The sequence below is a fragment of the Hippoglossus hippoglossus genome, chromosome 21 (genome assembly GCF_009819705.1).
Source record: "Hippoglossus hippoglossus isolate fHipHip1 chromosome 21, fHipHip1.pri, whole genome shotgun sequence".
NCBI lineage: Eukaryota > Metazoa > Chordata > Actinopteri > Pleuronectiformes > Pleuronectidae > Hippoglossus > Hippoglossus hippoglossus.
This window is the reverse complement of record NC_047171.1, coordinates 6,030,991-6,058,230: the sequence shown is the minus strand read 5'-3', so window position 1 is coordinate 6,058,230 and position 27,240 is coordinate 6,030,991. Positions and strand designations below refer to the sequence as shown.

The 27,240-nt window shown below is 42.8% G+C and overlaps 3 protein-coding genes across 6 annotated transcripts in view; 1 reads left to right on the top strand and 2 right to left on the bottom strand.

Annotated features, from left to right (window-relative positions):
- The window catches only part of ptpn4a (protein tyrosine phosphatase non-receptor type 4a), a 57,677-nt gene extending 38,893 nt beyond the window's left edge, over positions 1 to 18,784 (bottom strand). Inside the window, exon 1 of one of the 2 annotated variants that reach the window (XM_034574795.1) lies at positions 18,205 to 18,784. The gene's annotated coding sequence lies outside the window, so the exon portion shown is untranslated. The remainder of the gene's footprint in view (positions 1 to 18,204) is intronic. The other variant, XM_034574794.1, reaches the window with a different exon arrangement.
- Positions 18,785 to 21,472: 2,688 nt separating this feature from the next.
- tmem177 (transmembrane protein 177) lies at positions 21,473 to 23,863 on the bottom strand. Of its 3 annotated transcripts, none has more exons than XM_034574808.1 (3): positions 23,797 to 23,863; positions 22,726 to 22,985; positions 21,473 to 22,384 (listed from the first exon to the last, which is right to left on the bottom strand). In XM_034574808.1, the coding sequence occupies exons 2-3, from the start codon at positions 22,924 to 22,926 to the stop codon at positions 21,653 to 21,655; spliced, it is 933 nt and encodes a 310-aa protein (XP_034430699.1). In that variant the 5' UTR covers positions 22,927 to 22,985; positions 23,797 to 23,863; the 3' UTR covers positions 21,473 to 21,652. The 3 variants fall into 3 exon arrangements, with proteins under 3 accessions (XP_034430699.1, XP_034430701.1, XP_034430700.1); XM_034574810.1 differs by having other exon boundaries at positions 23,782 to 23,837; XM_034574809.1 differs by having other exon boundaries at positions 23,720 to 23,834.
- A 635-nt stretch (positions 23,864 to 24,498) lies between these two features.
- LOC117754951 (serine/threonine-protein kinase pim-2-like) lies at positions 24,499 to 26,939 on the top strand. The gene is made up of 7 exons (XM_034574316.1): positions 24,499 to 24,727; positions 25,028 to 25,122; positions 25,230 to 25,277; positions 25,403 to 25,624; positions 25,983 to 26,160; positions 26,280 to 26,453; positions 26,580 to 26,939. Exons 1-7 carry the CDS (start codon positions 24,499 to 24,501, stop codon positions 26,693 to 26,695), a joined length of 1,062 nt encoding a protein of 353 aa, XP_034430207.1. The 3' UTR covers positions 26,696 to 26,939.
- The last annotated feature ends 301 nt before the right edge of the window (positions 26,940 to 27,240 follow it).

Below are 27,240 nucleotides of genomic sequence, written 5' to 3'. Positions count from 1 at the left end.
GGCTGCATCACCGTCCCTGCTCTTTTCCTGTCCTCACATTTTCCTGCCATCCAGCTTAAGACGACTTTCAGACACAGGAGCAGAGTATGTAACCATTCACTGACAGTTCTACCAAGTTCTTTCCCACCGGCTTGTGACTTTAAATGATTACGATAATTTCTTTGATCATATTTTAAGTTCTGTTTCGTTATATTTCATTATACTCAAACAATTTTGGTTTTACCTTTCTCTGTGATGTTCTTCACTGTACCATTTTCTATTACTCTATTGCATTCTATTCTCAATGTGCAATAATTTCCTGCTCGGCTGTGCTCTTTTCAGTTTTGCTCTGCTGAGCTGTACAGGACAGCCACACTCCCCTGAGAGAACCCTCCGGAACTCCGGAAACACGCTACCATTATTGCTTCCTGCAGTCAGCAGAGCTTACAAACAGGCAAGAGTGTGTGTGTGTGAGTTTGTGTGTGCGTGTGCATGAGGGCTCTTGACCCTAAAGCTTCCCCTCACTGGTGGGCTCCTCCAGCGCTCTCAGCTTATTGCAAACACAGATGCTCCTGCAGTCTTCCCGTCTGTACACAGGAATACACACCCTTCATATAAACAAACCCAATACATCTCATCAACACACACAAGTAATCTAACATCAACATGAGGTTGGGTGTCGCTCCACTTAATCTCCACACACACACACACACACACACACACACACACACACACACACACACACACACACACACACACACACACACACACACACACACACACACACACACACACACACACACACACCTCTAAACAGCAATAAAGCTACTACCAAACTAATTCTCCTCATATTTCTTATTCATACTAGCTGAATAAAAATCTTCAAAAGGGAAAGTTGCACAAGAGACAGCGGCCTTTCCCAGTTCACATTTGGGTTGAAGACTGAACTTCATTTGCCCCACACATTTCTATTTTTACCCATAATTCCTTCAAAAGAAACTGAAAATATGGGCTATTTATGTTCTTTTTCGGTCCCTTTGTGTTGCTGTGGAACAATTGAAATAATAGGCGAGCAGTAAGGACTCCCAAAGGAATGGTGCATCACTCCTCCAGTGTTTCGTAAAGCATAAACTAGGCCATCGACGAACAGGTGGTCAATTACAGATGTGTGCCACTGCCTGTGTGTGTGTGTGTGTGTGTGTGTGTGTGTGTGTGTGTGTGTGTGTGTGTGTGTGTGATGTTGCAGACAGCTTGCGATCGTCGTGAATTTTCATTATAAATGACCGGGGGGGGGAAAACTGCTTAAAATTCAATGTAAATCTGTCTCTCTTTCTGCGTTTTATGTTGAAAGAAGAACAGAGGGATAAAACACACACTATACACGGAGAAGAGATCTGCGTGACACGGAAACAAACATGGCCTGATCCAGAGTAATATTTTAGATCTTCATGTCTTCATAAAGAAAGACGTACGCTTGGAATTAACACTGCAAGTCCTGAAATAAAGAGACATCTTGTTCCAGGTCTGTATTTTCATCGTGCCTCTGCGGCACCCTCACTCATCCTCTACCTACCTGTGCCTCTTTACAGGACTTCACTCACCCCCATTCACCTACGACCAGTTTTTACCACACCATCTTTACCAATATTTGGTGTTGCACTCTTCTTTTATAGTCTACCAATCCCCCCCCCATCCACATCCCACCATCCTAATGATCTCCTATGTAGGGCAACAACAGCAGACAGCGCTGTTTAGTGTGTGTGTGTATGTGTTTGTGTGTAACTGATGGATTTAGACAAAGCATTTAACATGTGTCTATGTGGGGGAGGTGGGGTGGCAGGGAAGTTCGAGCTTTAGGAATGTGGGCAGCGACTGACCTTTGACCTCCTTTTGGGGGGGTGGCCATATGTGGCCCTGGCTAATGGCAATGTCATATAGTGGTGGTTGTAATCTACAGTATGGTTTCCTTTCTGAGAAGAGGCTGATACACAATGATAAGGTTGTTGTGCACAATATTACCAAGTCTATACGCTCAATGTACAAGACCTTATTTGAAAACTATAATTTTGCTAACAACAAGGTGGATTTAAAAGATTTCCTACTGTTACAGAGGAATAAACATTGATACCACAAGGGTCAAATAAGGTGAGTCAGTCAGGAAGCTAAAGGTGAGTGGTAGACAATATGCATAAACACCTATCACACATATTTCAATGTTAAAATAGCCCCTTATTTTAGCTGAATGAATTTTATTGAAATATTATGAACACTACCCATCTTTTCATTCATTCTGATGAGTTTAATTGCATCAGTGCATTCTCGTTTCTTCATAGAGCAATTTTGACTCATGCTTGTGTTTGACTTTGCAACACAATGGCCTCAGTGTAAACACAGTGAAGCACAATCTCTGGAGGATGACACATATTTTTCACCTCACCTGATAACCTGTAACAACTACATTTCTGAAATTTGGAATAAAAAAAATTGGTATTGAATCAAGTGTCCTTGATCGCAGCTTCCGTTTAAACAGTTTCTCTCTTTCTCTTTCCTCTCCTGTCTTTAGGCATCAGTACGGCCTGTGAACCCATTATGCAAATTACAGTCATCAGTGGCAAGGAGCGGCCCTCTCCATACGTACATACGTGTACACACATGCACACAAAGAGCCATTTATAACGTTAGACCAGTCACAGAGATTCCTCCTGAATCAAAGATGCAGATGATAATGGAAGCTGACAGACATTTGCAGCCGCTCTTTCAGCTCATTCTGGACAATGTTTCTGCGGCACTCATGTCATCGAGATGCATCTCACCCAACCATCATGATGTCCTCATTACAATATCGTCCAATCCACATCCTGCTCTCTTCCCCTCACCCCTTACAGAGCTTCTATGTTCTTTCCACGTTACCCTGATCCTCTGTGTGCCTTCTCATACCATTTCCTCCTCTGCAGCTCTGTCATCTTGCCCCACCCCCCCTCTTGCTGTGTCCCTTCTTCCGTACATGAGCATCTCTTCTCCATTCTCTACCTCTGCTCTCGTTTCCCCCTCTTGACCTTGCTAACATGCATTTCCTCCAGCTGCAGCGCTAAATGCACACGGAGGGACGGAAACTCAACATGTTTTCTTCCTAATGTGTCACTCTGAACCGTTTCATCTGGCTTTCCCAGCTATTTATATCATTTAGAGAGATTAGAAATGGTTATATGACCTCTTGAGGTGAAACCTTGTGCTTCTCAATATGTCCCCCACAGGCTGAATTAAAACTCTGTCACAGCAGCTCAGGATTATATAGAAGGCAGGCATGTAATTATTTCCTCTCTATGGTTCATCAAGTTGACACAATATTAAACGCACAAGCATAAACTTATTTAAATAGTGAACATTAAAGTTCAATATGTCCACAAATTAGTCCGGATGTAACAATTGTGAAACTGAGACCAAAACCGAGATACATATGTCAGCAATCTCGTATTGCAATACGGGACAATAAAACCACAGTACCCTAACCTGAGCCTGCTACCACCGCTGCAGGCTAATGTGACAAAACTAATTTTCATTTTACAATTAACACATGTAGATCACAAAATTATTATTCTAGATAAAGGTAGGAAAGCTGCTGCTTTGTGTATTACTCAATACACCTCTTTTATTGTGTGACAGCTTTGGTCTAACAACTATTGAGTGATCACGCCCGTGGTAATAGTTAAGTAGCAGTTTAATTAACTCAAGATGGATAATAACCTTGAAATTAGAGAACCCCAATGCACATTAAAGTCAACAAATTAAAGAAGAAACGAGGTCTGAACCAAAGTCTAGATTTGGAGAATCGTTACATCATCTGGAAATATGGAAACTTGCAGGGAAAACCTATATTTGATTACATTGTTTGCAGTTACACACACCTGTAGTGTATTTGACTGGAGCTGATGGTTTGAATTTACATATACAGCAGCAGAGAGGTCACAGTGGTGGAGACTTTTGAATATCCTGCTTTCAGCCAACTCTGTAACTGACAACTTGCCGGTGTTCCACAAATACAGTAACATCCAACTATTCCATTTACAGTGGTCAGGCTGTTCTGTGCAACAACAGCCCTAGAAATAATTCAACCTGCAGTTAAACCACTGAGAGAAATATAATACAAAAAGGCACATGGTTAGTTCAATAATTGATTGAAATCAAAACACACAATATTTTCTTTTTTACTTCTCTGAGTCGTCTCACAAGAGTTAACTGGGATGGACCCTGTTACCTGCATGCAGCACTGTTACTGATTGATAGGTGACAGTTATTACTAAGCTATGACACTTTCTGGATTTGTTTGCAACAGAGATTTCAGACTTCCTCAGTTTATTTAAGTTGCAATAGGCTCCTTAGAAGTAAAAAGCTGCTTAACTAAATGTCAACTTTTCCAGCTATAAAAGGATCAGTGGAGCTAGTCAGAGCGATTTTACAATACAAGCAATTGCGCACACACACACACGCGCGCACGCACACGCACAAACATAAAAATGCAGCTGAGAGAGAGAAACAGTGATGATGGTTTGATTAAAGTAGCACATTCCCCAGATTTATTTTGTGCTGTTCCTGCTGACACTGGCACCTTTAAATGTTACCAGGGGTGTTCTGAGAACGCTGCAAATTTCCACCCGCATCCACCTCAGCCCGGCACATTCCTGCCCCACCAGCAGGGAGGCCAGGTGTTTTGTACCAAGCACACCTCCCCTTCCTGCTTCTGCTAGGTTAGCTGCTATGCCCCCAGTAGCTCAGCTTCATGGCTGAGGACAACAGACACATTGAGATTACACCCGAAAAACAATACTACACCGATTGAGGCCTGGATGTTCAAACTCAAATATATTCAGTAATACCCTGATTTTTTTTTCTGGACATGAATGTATGCGCGAGGGAAAATGTCCAAATCAGTTAAACTGGACATTAAACAGACTTTACTTGGTCAGCTCCCTTGAAAAAAGTTCATGTCATGTCTGATGGAGCCAATGAGTAAATAGAGAGGGTCATTGTCCGGAGAATTTGATGGTGCATTGATGCAGTGCCATTGAAAGGTGCTGGTCCCACCAAATAGCACACACTGATAGATATTACTCCCCTAAATATGCCCAAATCTTTCCATCAAGAGCCATCCATTATTCAAGTGGAAATGGTGAAAATACCCCAAAAAAGGGCCGATCTCATAATGTTAAAGGAAGTGAAAAAAGTCCAGAACTCCTTAGCTTAGCAGAGGTAATGGTAACCAGCATCTTTATATCACAAACTTAACAGTGGAAACATATTACAGATGCCAGCATCCACCAGTCAGCACTACTAGATCTACAGCTATTTTAATTTTGATAAAAGATCCACCACCACTCCAAGTGGGTTTGAATGGGTGTTTAACAGCATGTAGGATCAATAAGCCGCAAGTGAATCAGCCTCTCTTCATTAGGGTGTAAAAGCTCCCCTGACACCATAAACCATAAAGAACAAGCAACGCACACATATGCACGTGTTGAACATCTTGTATAGGTCTTCCATCCACACCTCCCACAGAACAATCTTTAACAAGACAACAGTATGTGGTTCTGAATTAATGTCCATGATTGATTAAATTCAATTAATGTTCTGAATTAATTTTTCTTTCAAGGACAATAATGACGTAGGTGCAACAAAACAAATGCATGTGTGCATATACGCAGAAATGGGATGGATTGTAACTTTGAGCATTGCTGCAAAAGGAAGTTTAACACAGGTGCTGAGTTGGGAGATCAATACTCCAAACATGAGAAAATAAGAATGGATTTACGCAGTAAGCATTATGATGCTGATCATGTGAAAGCAGCTTTAGCATTGCCTGCATACACCAAGGAGCTGATACAGGTCTTACTGTGAAAGAGGTATTCCAACCCGCCACGTTCATTATCTGTTTCCTCCTCACACAAAGTGGAAGTAGCCTTGAATAAACACTTCCGTCTCTGAGGCCCTTTCCAGGCATTGAACATGAAAATGTCTCCAGATTGCTTTTCATATATGAACAACGCAGCAGTAGATTGGATTCTACACGTTCATAACAACAGGAACATTTACACAACATTCAGGTGAGGCGTGGCCCCTGGTAGAGCATGAAGAACGCAGGATAGGTCATACAAATTCCACTGCAGGAAGCAGACTTTTTTGTCTACACATCAACACGGCCTACAAAATCTTCGTTGGCATCTTCTACACGTGTCAAACAAACTCCGAATTGGTTCTGGCGTGATCAGATTGCTATCGGATCTGAGTGCGTTCACACCTTTACTTGTGTCAGTTTGTGATTGGCTCACAAAAACCACATGTTAATCGCTGGTGTGTACGGGGCCTATGAGTGGGAGGGGGGCCAAACCATTGCGAGGGAACAATGACGACAAACAGGGGATGTGGGTAGCAGTACCAAGAACGCTCAAGATAGAAGACTATAACAATATCTAGATAGAAAAAAAATAATAATCCTCCCTACAGACACAAACCTGTCTGTAGGGAGGATTATGGTCAACTGCAAACTATTTAGTTACACAGGTTAACAGCCTGAAGCCCCTGCAGCTACACAGGCGACACAAGAAGCAAGAGGCGCATCAACACTGGAGCTGATGATTAAACAGTTGGCTGATGTATTGTATGGCTCGTATAACGAGAGCATGAGTGTGGGTGAGGTGTTAGGGGATGTCTCTGTACCACAGGTTTGCAAGAAGAGATGAGGATGAAGAGATCGAGGTGTGTGGAACACATTGTGGTTGGTAAACAGAGCCAAAACAGGAAAGCGTGGGCCCACCTGACAGTCGCCTCAAACCTTGTACAACGTTTCCACACTAGAAAAAAAAGGGTTAGCTGCTAGTGCAAAAATACTGAGACAGCAATTTGTCCATTATTTCACATGTCCTGACGAGTGAAGGCAGAAATATGCAACTGAACTGATCCAAATGAAAAGGCGGCAGGGTGCTTGGTGCAAAATACCTGTGTTTATAGCTCAAACAGCCGATAGTGAATCTCCCGGTGTCAGGCTTTTTGAGTGTGTGACGTTTTGTCTTCTGACAGCACTGGCACAGCTTTCATACAGAATAATGCGTCACAATAAAGCAGCTTACAAAACTAACTAAACCTATTTTCTGAAGAACTGGCATGTGATCAGCTGGAACAATGCAAACCACTGTATTTGCATGTTTAAACATTTTATCAAACATCAAGCTATTCTGGGCTGCCGTCATGTATTCAGGTTAAATGTTTTGCTGTGTGAATTGAAATTTGCACTGTGGCTTTTTTTCATGGTTGCATCAGTGCAGGTTATGCATTTGTGGTAGTGATAACTTGGCAGATGGCATTTCCTCTGCAGCGCTGGCCTTATACAACAACCTCAAAACCAGGTTAGACAAAGGGTATGCCAGCTCTACATTAATCTGATTTTACAAAAGAAGATTAGTGCAACCCCAGACTATGGAACGAGACCCACTAAGGACAAGAAACACATAATGATTTGGGTATAAATCATTGGTTATAATGGTTATAATGTTGTAAATTTTTGACTTTAGTGTTATTTTTTATGTATGTTTGTATTTATGCATCTGTATGTCCAGAAGTCACTGAACCATTTTCGCCAGTTTACATACTTAATCCAGATCAACACCGGATTTTGTCATTTTGTTACTTCCTGTAAAATCGCTCTACGCTTCCATTTTGTCACCTTGTTTCCACTGAACACTGGGCTGGGCGAAATATCAAGATAAAACTTTTCACTTCACGATAAATGTTCTTTATGTGTAAGGACTGATTTGAGCTGATTTAAGCCATGTGTTGATATATATATTATTATATTTTGTTGTATTGCTATTGATGAAAACTTGATCGTGATGATTATTGATATTGTTTTATTGCCCAGCCCTAACATAAACACAACAGTATCCCATTTGCTTCCACCCAATATTCACAGCCAGGTCTTTCAACAGGGCTTGTTGTTGTTGGAGTTGATCAATGATGAGAGTGTGTGAGTGCTTTGTTACATTCATGTAGCTATAGCAATTTATCAGCTCCTCTAGAAATCAATAAACTGCAACTGTGTTGAAACACAAGCCGGCACACAGCGAGATACTTGCTATCAAAATAAGTTCGCAACTGTAGTATCTGAAGCTGAGGAACAACCCTCACGTGACAAACTCCGAACTTAAATCATTGCTGCAGCTCACGGTGGCAGCTCGTCCAGTGTTAATCAGTTGCCAGGTTGATGCTTGAGCAAGAGGTGCTAAAACATGCAGGGATTCATGGTCTTGTAATTAATGTGTCTTAGAATAAAGTGTCTGAGAAATGTCATGTATTGTCCTTGTACTAGCAGCGTCCATGCCGGCTCAGAGGCTGACAGAGACAAAGCATGCAGAGCAGCCATGAGTCAGCCGGAGCCAGCCTCCCCCCAGCCTCATGCTGAAATCAGAGAAACCACAAGAATGTAACAGCTTCTGTTATTATCCCTCCCTGCTGCCTCCCTGCCTGATAGCCTGCCCCAGAAAAGAGGAGCGAGGCTGCCTATTCCTCCAACACACACACACATACATACACACACAATCTTGTTCTCATGTTCTTTCGGTGCTCTCCTTCTCATCTGACACACAAACACATAGATTCTCTGCGGGTATGACTGTCCATTTTGGTCACTTTCTTTCAGCACACACAAATACTCTCTTTAAACAAACCCCCAAATACACACACACACACACGGGACCTGACAGTGCAAAATCACATACACTGCAATTTGTTTTTCCTACTGAGAATGGCTGCAAACCAAAGGCTATCAGACACATAGAAACATCTACACAAATACCCACAGAAAAAAACAAGCTGATACAGTACATACATTGTCAGCAGACACACACTACAAAAGATCAATAGACTGAAAGTGCGATAAATTGATAGCACAATGGAAAGGTACATTTTAACAACCTCACGTGCTCACTAGTTAACAAACTACTTCACTTAAATCATATTACAGCTGTTCGCTGTCATTTAACCAATTGAGACTCTTCAGTTTCAATTTCAAGTCCTTTTGTTATTTCCTGTATGTCTGCTGAAAAAAACAACCTGTAAAATTACTGTAACTTTGTAAGTTAAGGTTTTTTATGCTTTTTCTGTATTGTTCTATACAAACATAAATTTGCCAAATCGATATTGGAAAATCTATTTTTTAATATCATGAAACTGTTTTTGAGAAATTGTCGGAAAGAATGTCTGCTTTTATCTGTCTGTCTGTTGGTAAGGAGGATTACACAAAAACTAATGGACAGATTACCATGAAATTTGGTGGAAGGATGTGGTATAGATCAATGAAGGTTTTGGTGCGGATCCAGATCAATGGCTCCAGGAATGTATTTTCACTTTCTTTGACATAGTGAGCTGTTGTGTTCTTCAACATTTTCTTTGATTTCTAAGATAATAATTTATGCAGCTAAAAATTAGGCTTGTTTAGGGAAGTGTGTGCAATTTGGTGCAGATCGAAACAAAAACAAAAGTTTGCTTTAGGTTAGCGATAGTCATGATGTGAGACTCAGATGTCAAAAGAGTTTGTGTGGGTACTGTTCGGATCAAAGATCACGTGGGTGGACACACCCTCCTTAAAAAGCAAGCCTGTCAGCCTTTGTAACCAGATATCACTACGCATGTCGTTGACCCTGTCCCCTCCTGCTCTCTTCGCTACTCATCTCACATGTACGGTGATGCCATGCTCACACGTCTAAATCCAGCAGCCATCTGTTGACAAAAAAGAGAGGGAATCGTGCAGAGGCAAAAGTTTGAATTCACGAGCAGTAAGGATATGAAACGAAGGAGAGAAGAAAGGAGAACAGGCGAGTGGAGGAAGCCCTGATGCCCTGTGTTTTTAGACTGCTCTGTCTGTTCGTGTTTGAGTTAGATAGGCAGTCCCTCCTCGCTTCCTCCAGATCTCCAAGCAAAACAAGCAGCAGATTAAACTAGGTTCTACCATGTAAACTGTTGATCTCCTGGAAATAACCCTGTCAATTGACAAAACACTGCATGTTTGAAAAGGGGGGCAGGCAATTTAAGGATTAGAATCATGGAAACAAATGCACAATTTTCTGCTTGTTTTAATAAAGTAACCAAACTGTAACTCTGACTGTCAGTGTTTGTAAAATAGTTGATTATCTAAAGCTGGAAACGTGTTTTATCGCCTATAATGGCACCACCTCCAAATATTACCATAGGCACTGCTAGGCACTATGAAAAATAAGTGAAACCTTGCTAATTCTCATGGGGACACAGCAGAATAAGGAACGTCATGCATTTTTGGCTCTGACCCACTGTTCTTAAGCAACTGTGTCCTTTGACCCTCAGAGATATTCATGGCTCTTTAAGCAGCTGTTTCAAAGGAGGACCTGAGGATCTGAAGCCAACACACACACACACACACGCGCATGTGCGTGCACTCTAAGCTCAGGTTGCACAAGCAACAGATTAAAACGGGCACAAGGCACCTTTAGGAAACAGTGTGGGTATGTCTAAATGTGCAGAGGAGTGCGAGTGCTGCAGAGTATACACACTTTGGGAGAAAATGGGAAGGTTGATGGTGAAGGGAAGGACAAGCCAGAACACGCACTCAAGCATAACTCTAGAGTAAAGAGTCAGGAGCCAGCTGTACTCACATACCTGAGGAGTGTAAAGGTGGGGGTGGGGCTGCACAGGAGAGGAGTCCTCTTTCACATGAAACATTTTTCAATAATATGATGACGTGGATGTGGTGGTGAGAAAGGACTGACTTCATCATCTTTATCCCCTTGTTTCAAGTCGCAGTTTAAAGACCAAGATTGTTGCACTAATTCCCATCAAAACTTGCAGAGGCCATGTTCCAACTACATTTGAGATGTATATGTGGGTTTGAATTGTGCCCACGTTCAACACACAGCTTCATATCACGGTCTGAGCTGCTTGCTAACATACATTAGCAGACAGATGAAACAAATGTTTAAAAGTTATATTTATTTATCCATTTAAACCATGGAAATTACAGAGAGCAAACCAAAAATGCCCATGGTTAAACCACAAAATGATGATGATGATGAGCAATAGCAGCATCAACTGACCAGAAGCTTGTCAGTATTTTAGTTCTTATCATTACCCAGCAATAAACTGGTTAAAACTGGTTCTTGAGACCAACCCCTGCAGGCTAGGGAGATCCGGGTGGATATGCTGAGGAGAAAGTCAGACAGGAGGGAGTGGACATGTTGAGGGAAAGGAATGAGTGGAACTGAGCGGCTACAATTGACACAAGATGACACAGTAAAGACATTTCAACAAGTGGAATGTATTCAAAATATACAAGAAACAAGTAATGCGTGCAGGTACTTCTTTTCACGACTATTGGTTTGTTTGACAGAGACAATGATAATTGTCAAACTATTAAATGAGGAAAAACTTGCATACAGGTCTACTTTGTTGTGGTCTACGATCAACTGATTGACCACCTCTGTTCACCTGTCCAACGCCCTTTTCTTCAATTTACCATTCCCCCATTTATCTAATGACCACCACTACATCTATTCATTTCATACCTGTTGGTGATGAATGATTATTTTAATCCCTTAATCGCTTTATGTTCTACTCTATTAATCCAACCCCTGCGCGGCTAGCTCGGTCTATCTCACAGCTCATAAACCATAATCTAGCTTTATCTCCTGGCATGTTGGTATAATCTTGCCCTGCATTTTTCTGAATTTGGGTTGGAAAACACTCATTATAAGGACGATACTGCATGATTAATTACAACAGATATCTGGAGCCACTCCTTACGTTGCCATGGCCTAGTGGAGTAAAGAAGTGTGGGGTCATCTTTTAAATGAGGTTCAGATGAAAGTGTATTTTATACTTCCTGTGATTATTTGCCAGGAATGAAGTAGCAGTAACAGCACATTTTTCTATATTCTCCTAAAACATAATGAATTTCATAACTTATTTCATGTTGCATGACATCCCCCTTGATTTCCCAACCCCTACATTATTTTGTCATCACTGGATGCTCCTCTGAGAGCTAACTCCATTTTACAGATCCCAGTGGGACAGGAAAAGAACTGTTCTTTCACAATGAGAGATGGTATGGTGGATCAGTACAGAGACCTGTCTCAACCCTTAACAACTACGTGGATCTCCAAGACTAAATTAAAATGGGATATACTGTACAAACTGTACCATACAGGCAACAATTGAGAAGGCACTAACCAAGTCATTTGTTAAATCATCAATGACAAAAACAAGCTTAAATAGAAGGGCCCTCAGTGGAATGCATACCTCCACCAAGGCCCAACTCTTCCCTTATGAAACCAAATATAAATTCACTATGATCTGGATTTTTATTAGAATCAAATATCATTCCATTAAAAATGCTTGATTTTTTTCAAGATCCATGAATTAATGAAAAAGTGCTGCTGTATCCGACCCCTGTTCGGGATCCACACTGAAACTGAACAGGTTCTTGCTTGCATCGTGCCCCAACCCTCCACAAACTTTCATGGACATCAGTTGAGAGTTCTTGTATAATTAAGTAACAAACTAACAAAAACATAAGCTCCCTGGTAGAGGTAATAAAGATTTTTCTTTCTGCACATGTTGGATCACACAACAGAGTGCTTTCTGTTACACTCTGAGAAGTGGTATGATTATTAAAGTCAAGAATATTCAGATACGACTCTGATGTTGTGCATGCATGTAGAGTCACAATTCTCTCTAATGTTATGTATTTTTGAAGGAGAGAGATAGAGAGAAAGAGAGAATGTGGCCCTGATCTGACAATATGACATTCAAAATAAAATCTTGGAACAAGACAGAACAATACTACGACTGTGCGACTATGAATAAACACTTCATTCCAAAGTAAAATAGGACAGAAGTGAATCTACCCCCAATCATTTACACGCTATTCACAAGGCCACTGTTATTTTTGTCCCAGTGTTCACAGGCAGCAAATAACAACATGCAAGTCTTCTCCACTACTTTCTGAATTATACTGAGACTACTGTGCTACTAGCCTGACAGATGCATCCATATTTGATATAGCTTTCTTTTGTAGCCAGTCTGAATGTGTCACTATTAATATGGCATTACTTGCTTTCTATTTTGGAAGCCTGGATCTGTGGAGGCACCTTAGTCCTGGCATTCGGTAGCTGCGGTGTCTTGTGCAGGGTAAACACAGCTGTGTTTGGGACTTGGGAGATGATTTTTGCTGAGGACCTATGTGTCATATCCACCCCAGCAACACAACACTAACTAGCTGCCTTCCTGGGAGCTACCTTTCAGGATATTCATGTGAATGGATGTTCACCTAAGTGCTGCCAGAAAGAACTGTGGCTCAGGACAATGATGGTGATCTGTGAGTGCTATGTTAGCCTGTGCAATGTTATGCTAAATCATAATTGCGTTGGCCTGAGCCACATTAGGAATATTTCTGAATGCAGCAATTGGCAGGATGCATTACATTCAAGAAATAAATGGTCGCTGTCTTCCCGCTGTAAAATGTTAAGTCCGAACTAACCGATCCCATCAATGAGTAAGCTTACAATGCTTCCTGACTGCAGACAGTACTGTGAGCTTTCTATTGGGTTAGAATGAAATGGGCCGACAGCTGGTTCTCTTGGTTAAACAGGAGCCGCCTTCCACCGACAGAGGAGGATGTTATTAACACTCAACTGGGGATAAAATGAACCACTCTGCAGAATAAGATCGACAGTCAGACACTGTAATTGGCAGGAGGGATAGTTCACTAATACTACTTGGATTTCTTTTTCTATAACACTTTTGGCAATGATAGGCCAACTAATATTAGATTCGCAAATGCTACCATCTTCAAATTCTGATCTTGCCCGCAGCACCCAACTAGCAGTACTCTGTGTTCACACAAACACTGAGCGGTCAGCCCTACTGAGCACCATGCTAAGTGGCAGCGAGTGCCTTTATAACGTTGAGACCCACCAGAAATAGGGTTTCAGACAAAGAAAAAAATAGGTGAGTGAGGAACTGACAAGAAAGGAACATATGTTGGAAGGACAGAAGGTCAGCCGGTAGCTAAAACCTCTGTGAATGAAGATAACACTCATTTATATATTATGCTATTGCCCATATCAACTGATTTTGCACAAGACCTATTAAACATGATCTTTAGGCATACAGTGTTCCACTCATTCCCTAACATTCTGTACTCTGAGCCCATCCCACAGTGTATACACATCTCTCAGCCTCTCAAACTGACGAGAACAATGGTTGACCTTTGACCACGTTGCTATGTGGCCCAGTTTATGATGTTTAAGCAGATGGCTGTCATCTCAATGCATCTTCTCGACTGGCACTCGTCAGCCCCTTGGAGTTACAATGAATCATCGCTAGTGAGAGGTCTCAGGACGCCAAAGTGGACATGAATTGGCTGCGTCTCCTTGCTTCTATTCTCAACTAGAATGGTACTCAGTAAAACACATACCACCACTAAGGCCCAACAGTCCCCTTAAATTAAATTAAGAACATTGAAATCAGTTCCTTAAATGTGCCTGATCAAGATCCATTAATTATTATGTGGGAAAATGGTGAAAATGTACAAATGTACATGCAAACTAACCAACCAGCAAACAGACAGGGGTAAAAAAAAAAGAAAATCCTTGGAGGATGTAATGGAGCAGTCAAATTCTTGCAGCCATCAACCAAAGCCCTGAGGATGTGGGGCTGGCAGTAAAACAGAATTATTCAATATATATATATACATCCTTCATCTTTAACTGATACAACAGAATATCATCAAGTTAGGGATGAAAATCTGACCGGCAAGACCTAATCCAACTACAGTATGTTTGGCCTGGTTGTCATCGCAGAGTCTTGCTACAGGCAATATTGTCCAGCAGTTGCTCATACTGCATGTATTACAGGCCTGCAGGTTAGGCCCCAAGAAAGAATAGTTTTTTTGAATTATTCCCAATTTGCCTCGGGATCTAATGATACTCCCTGACTACTCGCTTGCTCCCATGGGTTACCTAAGCCTTCTGCCAGCTGGGGAAGTTAATTCCAATTACCTGTGCCCCCCTCCATCTTCTACCCCCATCCCTCCCTGTCCCAACCTTCCCCTCGCTTCTTACTATCTGCCCTCTCTACCATGGGGATGGCTGGTTCAGGTGCACAGCTCAAGTAAAGAGGGGCCATGGCCACAGGCAATTTAATCTTCACCAGCTGAGTCCACTTCTTCAGTACTGGACAGCACAACAGGCAAATAAATTTAGTTCAATCCAGGATTTTGCTCAGCACATCATGTAAGGATTTATAATATGCCTCAGGAGAAAAAAGGTCAGATTCATCAAAAAGCTCAGCCTCACTTTCATGTTTAGGTACCGACAGCAGAGCCTTTAATCTCACTATGTGTTTCAGCTAACAGAGATGTGTTCCACTGTTTGTCACTAGAAACGTTAACGTGGTAACCGATATTCTGATATTAACCTGATTAAGACAGTAGTGTGAACAAGCCACTCTTATGTAAGCAGCATTTTCTGATTATCTTCATGTGAATAACATCATACTGGGAATAAGAAATAATATTCAGACGTGGAGTACTCCAACCTTAGTTGCATTAGACATATACGTCTTAATCCATTATGACGTTGAGCATTTTGCGACATTGACCCGTACAGCACTTACACAAGATGGAAAAGTAACAAGGAGTTCAAACTTTTGAAAAATAAGAAAGATAAAACTTGGAAAAGGGTATAAAGTAGTATTGTGCATTTAACTATTACAGGTTGGGGGTTTAAATTCTGGCGGGAACGACGGGCTTGTAACGTAGTGGAAATAACGTTCATGTGAGTCATAATCAGACTCTGCTCTGTAACATGTAAACAAGAATATGAATGGAATGTTCTATTAGCAACTCGTGTAAACATGATCATTGAAATAATGTCTTATTCAGAATAAGACCAATAATCTGATTATTGTAAATGCACTCATTAAAGATTGTTGCTTCAGAGAACCCGACTCTGCTCTCAGTGTTATGGCCAAGCTCTGGTTGCAGACTTTCATGGCCTTTCTGTTGGTTTCAACAGAAGCAAGAAACAGTTTTGCCCGGGCAGGAATGATGTATTTCATCCTTCAAAGAATAATTATCCCTTAGTGTGTGGAAAGAGAAAACAGGTGGATCAGATAAAAATATGTAGCTGAAAACATATAATTAAGGGATGACAATAATGTGGAGTTCACTTAACTCTTCAGGGTGTTTCTCACTGTAAGTAATTGCACCACTAAATATAATATACAGCATTTTGACGATACCAACATTCACAAAAGTGTCATCAGTGACCTTCACAAAGTATCATTCCATTCACATGTCTAAGGACTGAAGCTAAAAAGCCAGTCACACTTTTCTAGTAGTGTAATCTCATGCAAAATAATCCTTTATGCAGCAGCTTTAGTGGTGTCCCATATTAAAAATGTGCTACATGGCAGGCCTAATTCCCAAGATAAGTAGTTCAGCTTCAGCTACCATCACCCCACCCCCCATCCTAGATGTATCCAGGTCAAGAAGATCCACTAACATAAGGTCAAAGTCATTTTGGGAGGGGGGGGTGGGGTGTCTGTTAAACTAAGTGTCCATAGGGATTCCTTCAGACGTGGACGGTGTAGAAACGCGCTTGTCAAAACATTTCGCACTGTCTCACCTTACAAATAAAGAGTCAGTAAAATTACACAGGATATTCACAGTATGTCAGTGGGTTGAGGGCGTGAGGGGGACGGGTGGGGGGGGGTGGGGGGGGTGGGGGGCATTTATGCTGCTGCCTGCACAGATCCCTGGGGTCACACAGCTTTTTGGGGGAAAACTGAAGAGAGCTACAGGATTTCATTCACTGGCTGCCCCCCCTCTGTATCTGAGATCCAGTTCATGAGCGATCAGTGGATATGTCTCTAAAGTCGTTCTGCAGTTTAAAACAGGACGAGAGGGGACCAGCGATGGGAGAGATGGGAGGACAGAGCCCCGTCCATATGATCTCAGCACCGGCAGCAGACTGGCAAGCAGCAGGCAGCGGAGGAACCGACTGCGACCCAAAAAGATATGGCACGGATGGTGGAGGGTTACGTCATCTCGAGAGGGAGAGGGAAAGAAGAGGACGCCTCATCACAGCAAATACCCCCCCCCCCCCCCCCCCCCCACATCCATTACTGGACCGTTAGAGCTGCTCACCCAGCACACGGGAGCTCACGCTGTCATCCACCGCGCGACAACAATGAAGTATCATCCGTGCACAGGCGAAATAAGCAGCTTATCCATTGCGGGGCCCTCGTCTTCTTGCGTGACGTTCTCTGGAATATGACACGTACGGTGAACGCATCTGCTTCCACAGCCACACGCCAATGAATGACCGCACACGTTTCACAGCGGTCTGACGGCTTCTGTGTTTGCGGGTTTATCTGTTTACGTTGATAGCTCCAGGGGCTAGAATCTCTACCCCGCATCAGCTGTCACCGCAACAAAAAAAACAACCTCTCTCTCTCAATGATCACAAATCAAACAATGGCTGTTGCGTGTGATAACAGCGATGTCACATTTAAAGCCACAGACAGCCACCGCCGAGCAGAACTGACGCCGCACTGGCTCCATTCAACGCCAACTTGGACCCCCCCCTGTCATTAAAGGGCTCCTTGTGCACGGTACAATGAATGAGCCATTAACAGGGGGGTGGGGGGCTGGTTAACTGAATTACGTGGGGACGCTTAACACGGGGAAGTTTAGCTGATTCAATAAACGTGGTTTTAAAAATTTTTTTTAAAAAACACGCAAACCCCGACGCTGCGCACACTGGATGTTTCGCAGCTGCGTTAAAGTAAGCGGCGAGATATTGAATGGGCTAAGCAGCGGCTAGCTAACAGGCAAGCTACACCAAGCACTGGTTATTGAGGCTGTGGAGGGAAATGTGTGTTAAAGCTGTGTATTTGTTGTTGCTGTGGGGGGTGGGGGGTGGGGGGTCGCACTTTAAATAGGCACGAGTGTAATTGCAACACAAGCCCCCTTTGGAGTAACGTTATGTCGGTGCTGTTTCGCAATGTTAGCCAATTCTTAGCCCCGTGCGGCCAGCAACTTGGGTAAAAAGTGACAGCGCTAAGCTAGCTAGCGAGCTAACGTCAGTTGGCGGTGTGGAAGCTGGTGGCCTGCGGGCTCCCCCTCTCTCTCTCTCTCTCTCTTACCGTCATAAACTGCTCCAGGGGCGTCCAGTTTTTAAGCAATTCAATGTTTCTCCGTGTGAGGAAATGGTGTGTGTGTGTCGGGGCGATGTGGCCCGAACATCCAAGATCAGTGCGCCCACTGCCGACGAAGCCCGAGCATCATCACTATCACAGTCTTCATCAGCACTCGCGGTCCGGCGGTGCCTCACACACATCCACCCAGCAGAGCGGGGCCTCCTCCGGGCTCGACCATGCGACTGGCTCGGCGACGACGGATAATCCACAAGCGAGGAGCCCCCGCAGTAACCATTGGCTAGACGCGGCGACCAGCGGCAGTCATTTCAGGTCGACGCGGTGTGAAATATAATCCCACGCATGCGTGATCAAAACAGAGGAAAAAAAAATCACCGGGGGGGGGGGGGGGGGGGGGAGAAATAATAAATATAACAAGCGTAGATTTTTTGCTTGGGAGGGGGTGGGGGGGACGTCAGATCAGCGGTGAGGCGAGCGGTGAAGCCGGAGACTCGAGCGGGAGCGTGTCCGTTGTTGTCCGCGGTCCCTGCTCTCTGCAGCTGCTCCTGCCTGCACCGCAGCTCCGAGCGGCGGGCGACGTCATGGCGTCGAACCAAAGCGCACAGGGGCGGGGCCAGCGGAGCGGGAGGCGCGCTGTTTGTTTTTGAGCGCACCCACGGAGAACCGCTGCGGGATCCGACCCATTAATCTTAATATTCACACGCACACACACACACACACACACAGAGTCCTTGAAAGAACGAGACCCAACGCGTTTTTGCATCTGTGTTTTAACTTGTGTTCACTTGTGGCATTAATGCACATAAACCACAGACTGTATATAAAGACATACACATTGTAATATACTGCACAAATGTATGTGTGCTGCATTCACTGCATGTGTTGTGATATGTGTTTGGGAAATCCTTCCCAATAATGTATTTATACGCTCCAGTTTTCTGAATGGGGCCAAACCATTACTCAATGATAATACACTAATAAAATAAAGGTTGAATTAATTTGGCCACAAGAGCTGTAGGACATTTGCAGCTGCCTACTGCTCATAACACACACACACATACACACACACACACACACACACACACACACACACACTCACACACAACCTTGGCCTTCCATCTCAGTGAGGACACTCACTGGCCTCCCTAACCTTTCACCTGTAAAACATCTGGTTAATGTGTTTTGAAAAGTGCTATTTAAGTATTGTTATTATCATTATTATATACCATCATCCTTTAACCTTAGAGATGACCAGTTCATGCCTAACCCTAACCTTAACCTACCCACAATTCAGAACCCTAACCTTAAGCAGGAGCTCAGAAATTAAGTCTTTCCTCATTTGTGGTCCAGAATAATTAACAAAAACAAGTACACACACACACACACACACACACACACACACACACACACACACACACACACACACACACACACACACACACAGAGAGAGAGAGAGAGAGAGAGAGAGAGAGACACAGTATTTTTAACTTGAATTTCATTTAGAAAATATCTGTCTCAATAAATGGCAGAATTTCTGAATTAATAATTGATATCCTTTCACTTCCAGTCCAACTCGACCCATTCACATTGAATGGATCTGTCATTCATGGACACTGTAAAATAAACATGGTAGCAAATTGTGGGAGCGGTAATGTGGGCTGTACTGACCTCTAGTGGCTCCTGAAAGAAACAGCCCACATTACAACAAACAATGGTCCATTGTGCAGTTGAATCTGAGGGGCAAACAATGAAGTAAGCAGATGAAGCGGAGCGGCGAGAGCGGGACAATAAGCCCAGTGTTGTTCATATGCACATCTCAAAAGCCACTTTGTGGTCGTGGAAATGATGAAGTAAAACTAAACATCCAGCCAACACTTTGATTTATTTGTCTTATTCTTGACGGGAACGTTCCTTTTTTCTCCCAACTTTTCATTTCCAACTTTTTCCAAAGCATGTTATGATGATAAGTGGATTGATTTGAAACAATGAGAATAATTAGTTCATCAAGGGAAAAAAGTTTCAAAATGAAGGTTGCAGAAAGTTCCCCATCTGCTGCATAAGCATGGATATAGAACAAATCCAGTATCTTGCTCAAAGGCACACATGTAAAGGAGTTCTCCCTGTCAGAGAACACCATGGCCGAGCTGTCTCTGTTAACAACAGTCGAGTTACTCCACAGGTTCTGCTGTCTGCATGCTTTTTATATCCAGATTTTATCAGAACATGCATTTTCTAGTTCTCGCCGGATAGAGAAAAAAATAACAGGCAAACAGGCAAACACAATTATTTCTATTAAACAGTGTCCCTGAGGACAATGATTTAAAAAGTGTCAATGTATGTCTGCCTGCAACACTATTAATTACAGGCCTCTATATTTAGTTCAATCCACCGGGTACAAGATTAGAAATGTAATTAAAACACCGTATCTGAACCTTGTTAATATGCAGACGGACGACCTAAGGGAACTCGGGTTCTACAGTATATGAGCAGCTCTGCGTCACAATAAGCTGCATATTAAGATTATTATCACCCAACAAATTAGTTGGGGTCATGCAAATGATGTGTGGGTACAAATAGTGTTGCTCTCAGTAAAGGTTATTCGAGGCCTTAGCTGATGACAGTGTCTTGATGACAGTGATGTTGTTAGATTATCTATTTATATAAGGACAAACTAAAGAAATTTTGAGCTTTTATACAAGCGCACTGGGAACACGCTACATTACCCAGCTTCATATTGGGATTATCGAGGCTTCTTTCAACATTACAAACAGCTGCTTCTTTGTGAGAGGATTCTCTGCTTTGATAAGGCTCCACATTTCTGCCATACCCCAACTGTACAGTGCTTTTTTAAGTGCTCGTCCATTCCCCAGACACTCAACATGTTTTGTTCCATAATGGGTTTTTCTGGCCTTTCATTGAGTGATACTGTACACGAGGATGATTCAGATGCTGTAACAGCACGACCAAATGTGGGCCCATGGTGTGCAACAGGAAGCTTCCAGTGCTGCATGATTATTTCTTAGTAGAGAAACTACCAACTGATGAGGAGCCGATTTCAGGGGTTTCAGGTTTTGATGAATGAACAATATTTAGAATGGAGTTTCTTTTACAATACTAGTTTAAAAAACATTACTTCGGATAATAAAATGGCTAGATACCAAACGAAATGTAAAAAAAATGTCTTTCTAATTTTGGAGGAAAATCATTCCAAACAGGATTCTGGATTCATAACATATAACAGAAAATACACAGAACAAGAAGCATAATAATTTATTTGGCCTGTTTGTTACTTCTAAAAAGAGCTAAGAGACTCTCGTAGGTCTCTACAGTCTATACAGAGACATTTACAATTCACATTAATCAATACAGTTGTTCCTGTGAGACCTGGTGACATTGATTTTAATTCTAATCACAACAGCCCCCCTCCTGTCTCTTTTCAAACTTTCTCCTCTTTGAGCAGAGTGAGGATCCCTTCCCTCCTGGATGTGTAGGATGTGTGTTTCAGCTGAAGGAGGTGAGCAGGAAACAAGTTTCCACTGGAAGCATACATCTCCTCTCCCTTCTGACCCATCAGAGTGCGCAAAGTTTTGTTTCTGCACAGAATCTTATCATAAAACTCTACCCCTCCTTTCGCATAATCACGTGACAACCTGGCCGCACGTCTGTCTGAGCTGTAGTCAATCCACTGGCTGACAGCATCCGAGGTGAGGAGGTAAGACACGGCACCAAGGCCGAGCGCCATAACATTCGCGGCGCCGCGAAACAGCAGAGGCCCGGCGTGGAGCCCGAACACCTGCTTCAGAAGGACACTGTACACCCAAACCCCGCCCAGGCAGAACGGGGCCACAGCAGCATTCAGAACAGGTCCTCCGGACTGCAAACGGGCCACCTCCCGTGCTATGGCAAACTTCTGTGCCTCCAGGGAAAACACCAGGGCCCCTTTTAGCGCAGAGCCGGTATCACTGCTCCAGTCCACCGTTTTGCCGTTGATGAAAATGCTGCGGTTGGTGATGCCACTTAAGTCATCGGCGGTGCTGTTGAAGTTTGCTGGGATGCCAATCTGTGCCCCTGCAGGAAGCCAAGGGACACCGGCGGCGACAGGATGGAACCCAAAGGAGGCGAAGGAGGAGAAATTCTTGGCTGAGCTGATACCATAATCCTTTAACACCTACAAAGTACAATGAAATGTCACTGCAATTGTAAAACTCTTTTGTCAGTTAACTATGTACCATCTGTGTGCAACTAAAAATGCTTTAATTTTTCTCTATTTATTTTCCCTTACAAACTGTATAACTGTTGCAAATGTTATGAATTAGTACTAAAAACAGACATAGACATTGTGCTAATATTTAGCTCTGTAACATCTTTTGGATCTTCTGCAACACCTGTAAATAATTTTACAAATCTAATCAAAATGACAAAAATGTGACCTTGAGAAGAGAGATAAAACAAAGAAACAAAAAGTCTCAATAAATTATGCAAATACACACACACACACACACACTGTACCTGCTGGAAAACCCCCTCTAGCTTTTCCGACAGTGTGACTGGCTCTCCTTTGTACCAGGCCTGGTACAGCGGGCGGTAGGACTTGTCAGGGAAGACATGGTAGAACATATTGGCTGCAAACACCCCGCCACAGCTCACCACGAGCAGCGGGGTGCGGTACTTCTGAAGAAGCACCGCGTACTTGAGGAGGCGAGACGCCATGTCACGATTCTGTCCTTGTTAAACGTAACTTAGGTGACGCAGACTTCAGTAGGGTGTATCTGTGAAGAAGGCAGAGAGTACGATCATGAGCAAACAAATAGAAACATGACAATCAACACAACTCCTCCCCCTTCAAACAGGATAGATCTTTTCTTACAGCAAATAAAATGTGGCCATATGCGTCTCATACGACCTCCTCCTGTAGTTTGAGTGATTGAATCTCAGGATGCATTCAGACTTGAACTTTTAAATCACTTTTAATCAGATCACTCAGCATGAATGTTAGTCCTAGGTCTGAACAGGGTCTAATCAGTCTATCAGGACACTCCAGGCAGGAATGTGAACCCTTGTCATCCTGTTGAAGAAACCTTCTCTCTTCACATCTTGGCCTCAGTAACATCACCTTCATCACTATTATAATTATTATCATATAGAGAAGTGAACACAACAGTCCGCTGCCATCATGTCTTCAAGGTTAACAACAACAGTGACACCAGATGGGGACAGAGCAGCGGACACATGTAACCTGCTGTTACAGTTCAGTCCAGTTATACAGCTCACACATAGCGAGGGAACATGGGGGTTATATGCCTATGGGAATATGTGTTGAACTTTACAGGTCTGAACCGTGGAGTCTTCTCCTAGCTGAACATGTCAGTCACTAAATTAAGCCGCTAATCATCGCTGAAACACAAAGAAATCAAAATAAATAAACGTTAAGTTGATAAATGCAGCGTGTAGTGTTTTACTAAGTTAGCTAACGACGCTGTTGAGCTCATCTTTATCTCACCACCTGTATTAATAGTAACGGATTCAAATAATACAGCGTTCACTGTCTCCTTAGGCAGAAGTTACCTTTAAAACACTCACATGTTGTGGACATCTTCACAAGGACAGCTGCAGCTCAGCTCCACACAGAGGCACCGGCCGTAAAGCGGCTTAGCTGCCGTCACGGCTGTTGCACGACCGTTTTACGACAGTGCTCGTTTAAAGCCCTGTACAGTTTGGATATATTTATTAATTCTTTTTTTTTTATTTGATCCCTTATTCGTTTTGAATCATTTTCATTATCTGATGGTAATTTTAAGTGTTTTTTCAATTTAATCTTTTTTGCATCATTCAAATATTCAACATACTGAGAATATGAACATGATTAAAAGTCAGTAAAGTGTTTCACTTTGACAACAACCATATCTAACATTCAAAACTTGAAACATTTCATTCTCATTGGAGCAAACTCCTTATTTCATTCTCATTGGAGCAAAAATGTTATTGTCTTCAAAGTCAATCTCACATCAGAATTCGGAACCTTAGAATAGAATGTTCACCGAGAATAATATCAGACCAAAGCCAACTGCCACTCAGTCCCACTCAAGACTTCAATAGAGTAAGACACAGCTTGTGGATATTGTCAGTTGGATATTTTCTCAATCGGTATCGATTAAGATCAACAACAGCAACAACATGTTCCCGATCTCAAACGAGCTTCATTTTCTGGTCTCTGAAAATTCAAATTCCACCGAACCCATTAACAAGAGTCGGTGGGTGGCAAGCTCCAAAAGGAAGGCCTGCATGGAAGAGGAGTCTCCCAGAAAAAGGCAGAGGGGTCCCTGCCATCCTCCTGAGGTGGCTGGGAGAGCTGCAAAGGCCACGAAGAGAAAGGCCAGCACAGAGGCAGAGATGCCCAGCAAGAGGAAGAGGGGCGGCAACAATGAATCGGACCCTTCCCCAAGTCCCAGAGGCCCATCATCCTCCAATGGCAAGAGCAGATTCTCTATCCTCTTCGGCCACAAGAGCAGAGGTAAGTTGTGTGAGAAAGACAATAACTGTGCTCCTGTTTGCATGAAGCAAGATCCTAACAGATAATACTGTGTCGTTTGGTTTGTCAATTCTGGATCAGGGTTAAAGTTAGGATTAGTGCAGTCGACTGTGGTTGGGCGATGTTTCAACATTCCTGTGTATCGACTTTCAGCTGAGTCTGAATGTGATGATCTGATCGATGATAGTTTTAAAAAATGCACTTTACCAAATTAGAGGAATGATTCATTCTGTTTTCACATTTATCACAACTATAAACGTGTGTGTGTGTTTGTCTGTGTAGCTGACTTCCATGACAAGTACCAGATGCTCTACCAGCTTGGTGAAGGAGGCTTTGGATCAGTCTACGCTGGCCGAAGAAAATCAGATTTTCTACCGGTAAGTGGAATCCTATCTGTTTTCACATCACACATACACACAGTCACCATCCATACTCTCACCATACTGTGCTGAGCAAAGTGCTGAAGTATGATTCTGTCCTGCAGGTGGCGATCAAATGCATGCCCAAACGAAGTGTGAAGATTGGAACATTTGTGAGTAACTTGATCAGATTTATTATTTTATATTTTAGTTTTTCTTCTGTTGTTGTTGATGAGGCAAACACACATACACAGCTACATTTACAGACACACTAATATTGTGTATTGTTCTCCATCAGGTCTTCAATGGGAAGAAACATCAAGTCCCCTTGGAGGTGCTCATCATGATGACAGCAGCAGGTCCAGCAGGCTTGCTGGGCAAATCTGCAGTGGTACAGTTTGCAGATTGGTACGATCTGGGCGAGGAGGTTTTCCTGGTCATGGAGAGACCAGTCCCCTCTGTTGACCTGTTTGACCACCTACAGGACAACTGTGGTCAACTGGACGAGCACAGGGCAAAGGTACTGAAGCTGTTTGAGTGTGTCTACTGTCTGTGGCTACTTCATCATTTTGACTTCAACCAAAACTAAATATTTGAATATTTCACTTATGTTTTCACTTTCTGGAAATCTACTCTTAGAGGGTTCTTCAATTGAAACTAATGTTTTCATTATTGGTTGAGAAGTTGATAAATCAATTTCAACATAAGTTCTTTAAACACCTATAGTTTCTTGAGCACTGAGCTCTGGTGGAAAGCTCCAGGACGGTTACTACATCGAGCACGTTTGATGAAAAGCTGCGACATTGACAATAATCAGTGTAACTTCAGTCCCTTCTTCACCACTCTAACTCATCCGTGTCTCTGTATCTCTGTTTCAGATCATCATGAAGCAGCTGGTGGAGGCAGCCATAGACATGCACTCCAAGAAAATGTTCCATCAGGACCTGAAACTGGAAAACATCCTGATCCAAACCACCTCTGAGGGTCCCCGAGTGCGGATCATAGATTTTGGATGTGGCTCCTATGCAAAAAACGGTCCTTACCACTGCTTCGCTGGTACGGTTCTGCTCCTGCTCTTCATTCATCTGTTGATCTCCGGAGCGATGACTTTCACTGAAATCTCAGCCTGTTCCTCATCCTTTGTTTCTTTCTGTCTCCTTCTATCTTGCATACAGGAACCATTCAGTGTGCTCCTCCAGAGGTTTTTATAACTCAGAGTTACGAGGCCGTCCCCACCACAGTCTGGCAGTTGGGTGCGCTGCTGTTCAATTTGGTGAATGGAAGCATGCAATTTGACACCTGTGCCTTCATCTGCAGTGAGATGAAAATCAACAACAAGCTGTCCGAAGGTAAAATCACACTAGCTGTGTTTTGGTATTATTAGTGTGCAGTTATAGAGTTCCCTCCATGTCGCAGTAGATCACTGCAGATTCCAGACTAATCCTTCCTTTCTCTTCTGTCGTCTCTCTCCTCAGAGTGCCGGGATCTGCTGAGCATGTGTCTGGCTCCACGTCCTGACAAACGTGCAACACTGGAGCAGATTCGGCAGCACCCCTGGTTGTCTTGTTCCTGTGTGAACTGTGACAAATGAATCATATATAACTTATAACCACTTCATTTGTTCTGTAATATTTCTACCATAAGAACCAGACAGTCATGTGTCAGATTGTTTTGCCTTGAAATAGGTCTCTACTGTGACATGTAAATATGTTGAATAATGAATAAAACTAATCTTTTGTCATAAACATGAATGTATAGTGAAACAAAGAAAAGTTTGAGAGGTTTTTACCTCACAACATTTCTCATGTGTCTCGACTAAGGCTCATTTAAATGTACAAAACCAGCGTTGTGTTTTATGACCATTTACAAAATAAATTTCTTGCCTAATGATGCATTGGCTTTGACGTATGATGATATTTTCTGGCTCACAAGTACGACATTGAGATTATTCATGTGCTCAACCGTGTTCAGAGGTCATGGGGTCATTTTTCACAGACGGGTATACGAGCCTCATACACACACTGACTTTGCAGGGTGAGTTTTGTTTTTCAAGGCTGTGAAAAGTCATACCCAAGGTCATGAGCAGGGCCATACACAGACATTTGGGGAGGCAGGTGCTCGAGTGAAAAAAAGGAC

Excerpts from the sequence above, each read along its gene's own strand:
- LOC117754951 (XM_034574316.1), top strand. The coding sequence starts at position 24,499 with ATGGAAGAGGAGTCTCCCAGAAAAAGGCAGAGGGGTCCCTGCCATCCT. Across the intron at positions 25,625-25,982 it reads TGGACGAGCACAGGGCAAAG|ATCATCATGAAGCAGCTGGT; the intron begins GTACTGAAGCTG and ends TCTCTGTTTCAG. Across the intron at positions 26,454-26,579 it reads CAACAACAAGCTGTCCGAAG|AGTGCCGGGATCTGCTGAGC; the intron begins GTAAAATCACAC and ends CTCTCTCCTCAG.
- tmem177 (XM_034574808.1), bottom strand. The coding sequence starts at position 22,926 with ATGGCGTCTCGCCTCCTCAAGTACGCGGTGCTTCTTCAGAAGTACCGC. Across the intron at positions 22,385-22,725 it reads TAGAGGGGGTTTTCCAGCAG|GTGTTAAAGGATTATGGTAT; the intron begins GTACAGTGTGTG and ends TGTACTTTGTAG.